Source organism: Cupressus sempervirens, chromosome 3, assembly GCF_028749045.1.
Source record: "Cupressus sempervirens isolate cs-2001-9-10 chromosome 3, ASM2874904v1, whole genome shotgun sequence".
Taxonomy (NCBI): domain Eukaryota; kingdom Viridiplantae; phylum Streptophyta; class Pinopsida; order Cupressales; family Cupressaceae; genus Cupressus; species Cupressus sempervirens.
Window position 1 is genome coordinate 750,247,881 of NC_143120.1, and position 8,366 is coordinate 750,256,246.

At 38.1% G+C, this 8,366-nt stretch overlaps 1 protein-coding gene across 1 annotated transcript; it reads right to left on the minus strand.

Annotated features, from left to right (window-relative positions):
- Window positions 1-1,161: 1,161 nt before the first annotated feature.
- Window positions 1,162-3,010, minus strand: LOC149568988 (putative 12-oxophytodienoate reductase 11). Its single transcript, XM_089821804.1, has 5 exons — window positions 2,855-3,010; window positions 2,609-2,749; window positions 2,377-2,507; window positions 2,096-2,275; window positions 1,162-2,014 (listed from the first exon to the last, which is right to left on the minus strand). Exons 1-5 carry the CDS (start codon window positions 3,004-3,006, stop codon window positions 1,428-1,430), a joined length of 1,191 nt encoding a protein of 396 aa, XP_089677930.1. The 5' UTR covers window positions 3,007-3,010; the 3' UTR covers window positions 1,162-1,427.
- Between the last annotated feature and the right edge of the window lie 5,356 nt (window positions 3,011-8,366).

Below are 8,366 nucleotides of genomic sequence, written 5' to 3' on the forward strand. Positions count from 1 at the left end.
ATTGAATTTGACTCTCTTATCTGCACAGATGTGTACCATATGCCTGTAAAACCATTATATGTGAACTGTAAATTGTGCTCTCTAAATCATTTTCAACAATGGTTTTATGGCATGAGTCAAATTTCGATAACAAACGACCTCAAAACAGGAAGCCAATCAGGTAATTAATCAATAATTAGTTGTTCAACATTTTTTACTCTTTGCTAGGGTGTGAGTGGATAGGGGGCCTCACGGTAGATGGGATTTTGGATAATATGTAGGGTTGATGTCATTTTATCATATTTTATTATTAACTAATGTATGATATTGTTCAATAGGGTACATATTCAAAGCCTTTGATCAAATCTATTCATTTAGCATATTTTTTTAAAGCCTCCTCAAATCTTTTCTTTTTGGAAATTTATATATAAAATAATTCTAGAAAATATTTGATAATGGACAAAACAAAGGCATGTATAACTTATTATAGACTTACACCAAACTACACAATAGTTATAACAAGGATCTATTAAATCTATTGGGTTGAATATTGTGTAAAATTGATTACTCTTAAGTAATATTTTTGTTTAAAAATCAAACAATAAGAATGTTTCGTTATTACTTTTATAAATTTTGCCTTGTTTTGATAGAAGAAAATACAAGATTAATCTTTTATTATCTAGTTTTAATCAACTAAATCATTACTATTTTTTACTATGAATAATAGATTTGGTAATTAATTTTAAAATAAATAGATAAGTTTGAAAGAGAATTCAAAAATAGATTTAATAAAATGATTGAAATGTTTAAAATACTTATAACAATTTTCACAATTTATCATTATGTTTTTCAAATGTTATTTGAGATTATTGACCAATAAAACTTATTTATATCTAATTATATGATTGCCTCTTTCTTACAATTAAAAAATTGAAACATAATTATTGAATCTTTTATTATCTAAAACTCAACACAACATCATTCAATGAATAATTTCTTCAATTAGTCATGAATTTTCTTAAATATTTGTAGAAGTATATTTCTAATTTTCATCATTCATTACCAATCATATCTTAAACTTCTTTTGCTCTCTTTCATTCATTGTGACGATGGATGGATGGATCATGGAGTGTGATCCAAAACGTTGATGCAAAAAACAGCAACACGAATGACACAATTGAATCCAGAAAACTTACAAATCATCTATAGATTGTAGAAATTTACTCACTCATGTTCTTGATTTCTTTAATTTGCTAGAACACGTGCCAATATTGACAAGAACTATAAATTGTGAGAGGGGTACTTGTTTCGGTGAACAATTTTTTTAAAGCTTCTTTGGATTGCAATGATAATTCTGTGTTTCCAAAACGTACAATATTTTGATACCGTGAAATGATAAACATATAAAATTTTGAAAACTAAACCCTGAAATCTGACTCCTCCATTTTCTAAAATTGGAGAAATGAATAATCTGTGTATCCAACAACAGGATCTGAAGTGTAAAATGTTTTCGTATCGTATTCATTGAGAGGCGCATTCACCTCAAATCTCCTTGGCAGATCTGGATTCGCCAAAAACAGTCGCCCATAAACCACTAAATCCGATTTGCCACTGGAAATAGCCTCATTACCCTCTTCTCTATCATAACCCCCTGCAGCCAAAAATGTTCCCTTGAATGCTTTCCTCATCGGAATCAGGCTCTGTTCGCTCGCTACCGTTGCCTGGGAATTAACAACCCTGGATTCAACGAAATGAGCATACAATATCTTGTATTTATTCAGAGCCTCCGCCATGTAAATCCCCAGCGCCTCCGGATTTGAGTCGTAGGTATCAAAATAATTGAAAAAGGGGGAAAGCCGAATTCCCACGCGTTCGGCTCCAATTTCATCAACCACTGCTTCCACAACTTCGATAGCAAATCTACAACGATTCTCCACTGTTCCGCCATAGCCATCGGTTCGATCATTCACGCTGTCTCTCATGAACTGCTCCAGAAGGTACCCGTGTGCCCCATGGATTTCAACACCGTCGAACCCTGTTCCGAAAGAGTGACGATTACATCAACAAAAGGAACTTTCTCTTCTTCAAATCAAGATAGATCAGAGTACAAACACACCTGCATCAATTGCATTTCTTGCAGCATTTCGAAAATCAGCAACGATTTTGGGGATTTCCTCTGTTTTCGAAGGCCGAGGAGGAGAGAAGTCTGCCACATCCTTTCGATTCGGAAGAGGGATCTTTCCAGATATTGGTTTGCTTGAAGACGATACAGGAGATTGACCATTAGGCTGATAATCTGCATCGCAGTGCACCCAATACATATACACATACTTATTTTCTCCTGTAGAACAATCAAGCAAATTGAGAAAAAACAGGGGAAAGCACGAAAATACTGACCCACGTGAGAGAATCTTCCGGTATGCCAAATCTGACAGAAGAAAACGCCCCCTTTGTCATGCACAGCCTTCACAATGGGCTTCCACGCTTCAACCTGCTCCTCTGTCCATATTCCAGGCGTATCTACATACCTGCAATTTGGAATTGGGCGTATCTATATTCAGTAGACATTCAACAGTTTGGAATCAGGGAAAAATGAAATGAAATGTACTTAAGTGAAGCTCCGACGCACCCTTGAGCAGTTTCCGAGACCCCCGTCGCCTCTGCGATCAGTAGGCCACCAGGCGTTGTTCTCTGGCAGTAGTACAAGATTGCATGTGGTTGAGGAATGTTGTTGTACGATCTTTGCCTGGTTAGGGGAGCCAAAACCACTCTGTAAAATAGGGGAAATAGGACTGTTAGGGAGGGAAAAAAAAAAAACACAATTGTGATGGTGCATCAGAAGTGAAAAACCAATTTTGATTTGAAGAAGAGAAACCTGTGAGCCAAATCGAAAGGGCCCATTTTGTAGGGCGTTAGAAGCGGGGCTGAGGGGGGCTTATTTTCAGACATGGCGATTGTGCTAATGTGTTTGGGGAAGGAAAATGATCTGATGAAATTGAAATTGGGTGGGTAAGGCAGTGAAATCATAAGATATTCGGGAGGCAGGGGCCAGGCTTCTTGTGGAATGGTAAGTCAAAGCGCGATGGCAACCCATGCAAACGTCATTACATACGTTTGCACAGGTGTGAATACGTCATCGTTGTTGTCATTTGACGCCCATAACAAATTTTCAATGCACGGTATGCTGTAGACACAATTAAAGCCCTTCACGTGTTTGACCGGAATCAAGTATGACCGTTTATTTCTCTTCAGCATGGCAGGAGCCTAACAAAGATTAATGATGTTTATTTAACCCTATTTTCTTTAATTTTAAAAACTTTACTCTCTCCTGCTTTTTTACGGGAACTTTGTGCTCACTAATAATTTTATTAACTACAATGTCTCTTGATAAGTAGGAGATAATTAGGAGATAAGTAGGAAACTCTGTAGTTAAGCGCGCTCAGGCTGGAGTAGTATTGGGATGGGTGACCTCTCGGGAAGTCCCGGTGCTTCACCCCTGTGAGCATCACCTAGATCCAATGAGTGCTAAGTGTTCCATTTATTCTCATGAGAGATGGATTCATGTTGAATCGCTACTCATGAAACATGAGTCAATGAGTTTGACTCAAAATCACACAGTTAAATCCTGATATCAAGGACAGTCACCATTCTCATTATGTCATCAAGTCCCTGATATTTTGGGACCATATTCCAATTATAAGTTGCATCCATTTTCTAGTTTCCATTTCTATACATTTCAGGTCACTACCTATCTTTTAGACTATGTTTGTAACAAATTTTTATGACTTTCTTATTTAATAATTTACATTACTACACTTCATCAGTCTCATTTTATTAATTACATATTTTAGAGAAGAATCACCATCACACTTAGTGTTTGAGTCTCCTTTTTGAGTTTCAATAAGGGAGCTAAATATGTGTTCTCAAAAGATTCATGAGATGGGTACACTCCTACGTTATCTCGATACCCTTATTTGCAATCTCTATGTGATAGATTTTTGGAAGCTAGATCAAGTGGAGTTGAAGATTTTAAGGCTACCTTGAACTTGCATTAAGGAGAAGTTAAATAGAGAGAGGTTAGGAGTTAGTTAAATAAGGTGAGAGGTTAGGAGTTAGTAAGAGAGATATATTAGGAGTTATTTAGTTAGTGAATGAGTTTGTTTGTATGTGTGTTTAAGAGAGAGACTTAAAAATACGTTTGTATTCATGTTTACCTATTGATTATGCATTTGGAAAATAATGACTCCCTATTTTAGATTATGTTTCATTCAAATTGATGGAAAATAAAATTTTGATGACATAGGATTTATTTATCTACATCATGTTGTAGAGCTCTTAATAGCTTTCTAACACATTTTGAATGGAGTTAATCAAACTCTATATGTAAAAGTTATGATCCTCAGAATAAAGCCTAGATTTAGTTCTTCAAAACCTGATTGGATTTTGAATAACCTGATCAACTTTTGAATGCACTTTTTCATTTCATAACCCGATCGGGTTATTTGAATCCTCAAAACCTGATCAGGTTATGGCTTGGTGATAGCATAGGAAAATGACCCAAAGGCTTGGGAGACTTTTTCCCTCCAATTTTTTTTGTGTAAACATTTTTTCATCTTCTAAGATGAATTCTCAACTTTTTCTTCATCAGGTTTGCTAATCGTGAACTGGGTATCTCTAAAATTGCCACCATAATCTTACACATCTTCTTAGCTTTCTAACAATATAATTTTTTCTATTTTTGAACAACATTAACATCGTAAACTTTAATTACTTTTACCAATGCCTTGACATTCCTCACAAACATCTATCTACCATTTTTTACTAACTCCTAATATACTTAAAACTAGCAGTCGCATGCTTTTGTGCATGCAACAATGCGCCGATAGAAAATATTTCATTTTTACAACTAATTAGATAAAATCTAAAATGTTGATGCAGGAGCATCCAGAGGTATAAGGGCAATCCTGTGTCACCCAAAAAAAATATACTTAGACTTAGTTTCTGTTTCATATGTTTTCATTTTTGGATACCCATTTGGGTCAAATAAAGGTTCCAACTCTCACAGTTCCACTATCAGTGTTCGTGTAAATCTCAAAAAAATAGGAGTATGTAATTGAGCCATCATTTTGGTGAACTAGGAGGTGTAAATTGGCTAGATGAATGTAATTATAATTTAGAGCATTCCAGAAAAAGAATCAGGTCAAAAGGCCCCACGGTTTGAAAGTTATTACAGTTTTTCGAGTTGTGGAGACCTCCTAAGAATGCTTCAAAGTCAGGTTAGGGGCATTAAATGACTTCAAAACGGGTCAAAAAATGGGAGACAAGCAAAGCTGTCCATAGGGCTATAGAGCGCTTTGAGAGCTTTCCGAAAATGTAAACAGTTCATCAATTGGAGCTACGGTTCAAAAGTTATGCCTCCCGGAAGTTCGGTTACCGTTTTTGGATTCTTCTAGATTTGCGTCGACTTCTAACGCAGCTTCTGGAACCTTCTATTTGGTCGGTGGATGCCTACTAGCACTTTCTAGAATGTACTCCTAGTCCTTAACCCTCCGGGGTCTATTTAAGGAGATTTATGGCATTGTAAAAGGCAGTTCGGAGTGGAGTTTGAGAGGAGGTACTGAAAGGAGAAATTATATCCACATTTATGCTATTGTAAGCCCTTAGGGCATGTTTTGAAGTTTATTTTCTCTGTACTGAATGTACTAGCTTATTTTTCAGTTAATACAATTCCCCTTTTCTGTTGTGTCCATTCTATTCTTGGGTTGTGTCCCCATCAAGTGGTATCATAGCTAGTTTTCCTGAGTGTGTAGACAGAGCGCCGACTGTGAGGCAGTTTGCACCAGGACTATGTGGTTGTGGGTTTGAGTTAAGAAGATGCCTCCACGAAGAGAGCGTGGTGGAAGGGCTAGAGCTATTAATCTTGAGGAGGTTAGAGCCCTCCAAAGGCAGGTACAAGCATTGCAGGAGGAGCTCTATAGAGGAGCAACTGTGGCCGCAGGTGATGAAAGTGAAGATGACAACGAAGAAGATGAAATTGGACCAGAAGGGGAATTTGATGGGGAAGTTCTGAATCATGCAGAGGAAAGGCTTTTTAGGGCTATTACCAAGTTTGGGAAAATACCTACAATTGAAGTGGGTGTATTTTCAGGAAATCTGAAACCAGATGAGTTGATCGATTGGATCAATGAACTGGAAGAATACTTTGAGTATGAGGATATCAGGGACCTAGATAGGGTTAAGTTTGAAAAGGCCAAACTGAAAGGCCATGCCAAAATCTGGTGGCAAGAGGTCCAATTGGAAAGAAACAGAAGAGGAAAGGAGAAGATCACAAGATGGGATCGCATGGTGGACAAATTGAAGAAGCAATTCATTCTTGTGGACTATGAGCTTGATTTGTTTAAGAAGATGCATGGGTTAAAGCAAGCAGGAAGATCAGTCCAAGAATATATAGAGGAATTTTACGGACTCTTGATTAGAGCGGGGCATGCAGAAGCAAATAAGGAGAAGGTTGCTCGTTATATCAGTTGGTTGCGACCTAGCATCTAGGAGGAATTAAGTCTGGTAAGAATGACCAGCATTGAAGAGGCATACCAGTTTGCCCTACGAGTTGAAGAGAAGCTGAATAAAAGGTTTGAAGGAAGACAAAGAGGGCGCGGTCAAGAAGGAAGGGGAAGTGGTAGATCATCTAAAGGCCGCAATGAAACCCAAAAGAAAAATGAAGATGTGGGTACTAACAGGAACCAGAGGAATGAAGGTTTCAACCGCTCCCATGATCAAGACTTTCGAAATTAGAGAGGAAGAGGTAGAGGATGTGGACAAGGAAGAGGAGGCTTACGTGGTACCTATTTCCATTGCAATGAAGAAGGTCATCGTGCCTTTGAATGCCCTCAACGACAAGGAAGGACATATAGGAGAGCTGAGGGCCAAGCTAGGGTTGCTCATGTGGATGAGGATGCAAAATCATCACATTCAGAGGATGCAGAAAGAGGAGAGACCTTGGTAAATGAAAGAGTCCTACTAAGTGGTGAGATTGAACCAGGACAACGGAGGAGTTTGTTCCGTACCAGATGCAAGTGTGAGGATAAATGTTGTGACATGATCATTGATGGTGGTAGCACTGATAACTTGGTATCAGAAGAGATGGTCTCTAAGTTGAAGCTCAAGAGGGAGAAACATCCCCAGCCCTATCGGATTGCTTGGGTGAAAGATGATCATAAGGTCCTAGTAAGTGAACAATGTTTACTGAAATACAAAATTGGGAGTTACCATGATGAAGTTCTCTGTGATGTTATTTTGATGGATGTTTTCCATCTATTGTTGGGTAGACCATGGCATTTTGATAGACATGCAGTACACGATGGGCATGCAAACGCATACTCTTTGACAAAGGATGGAGTTCGCCACAAATTGAAGCCCATGAAAAAAGGAAGGTGAAAAGGTATGTAGCAGTGCTAGGATTTGTCTTGTTGATAGAAGGATGTTTTTAGATGGCATGAAACATCAGCATATGTGCTATGCTTTGATTCCTTGGAAAGATAGAGAAGGTAGCAGTAAAATACCACTTGAAGTTTCAGATTTACTAGGGGAGTTTGGAGATATTATCTCTGATAACGTTCCAGATGGATTGTCACCAGTAAGGAAAATCAGTCATCAGATAGATCTAATTCCAGGAGCTAGTTTGCCTAACAAGGCTGCTCACAGGATGACTCCTACTGAAACAGAGGAGCTAAATAGACAGGTTCAGGAGCTGTTGAGGAAGGGCTTGATTCGAGAGAGCCTGAGTCCATGTGCAGTACCTACAGTACTCGCACCAAAGAAGGATGGAGAGTGGAGGATGTGTACAGATTCTCGAGCTATAAATAGGATAAACATCAAGTACCGGTTTCCTTTTCCAAGGATGGATGATCTTATGGACTGCTTGAGTGGAGCTCAATACTTCACAAAGATAGATCTGAAGAGTGGTTATCACCATATACGGATTCGAGAAGGAGATGAGTGGAAAATAGCCTTCAAGACCAAGGAGGGTCTTTATGAGTGGTTAGTCATGCCCTTTGGATTGACGAACGCCCCAAGCACCTTCATGCGGCTCATGAATGAGGTACTTAAGAAGTTCTTGGGAAAATTTGATATTGTTTATTTGGATGATATTTTAATTTTCAGCAAGACTTTGGAAGAACATTTACAGCATATTCATAGTGTCCTTGAAAGGCTAAGGGAAGAGAAACTGTTAATTAATCTGAAGAAGTGTATCTTTGCAAAAAGGGAGTTAGTCTATTTGGGGTTTGTTATATCACCCGAAGGTCTCAAAATGGATCTGAAGAAGGTAAAAGCCATCTTGGAATGGCCTACTCCAAGATCTACCACTGAGGTAAGATCATTTCATGGTC

Excerpts from the sequence above, each read along its gene's own strand:
- LOC149568988 (XM_089821804.1), bottom strand. The coding sequence starts at position 3,006 with ATGATTTCACTGCCTTACCCACCCAATTTCAATTTCATCAGATCATTT. Across the intron at positions 2,750-2,854 it reads CCTTTCGATTTGGCTCACAG|AGTGGTTTTGGCTCCCCTAA; the intron begins GTTTCTCTTCTT and ends CCTATTTTACAG. Across the intron at positions 2,508-2,608 it reads GTCTCGGAAACTGCTCAAGG|GTATGTAGATACGCCTGGAA; the intron begins GTGCGTCGGAGC and ends TCCAAATTGCAG.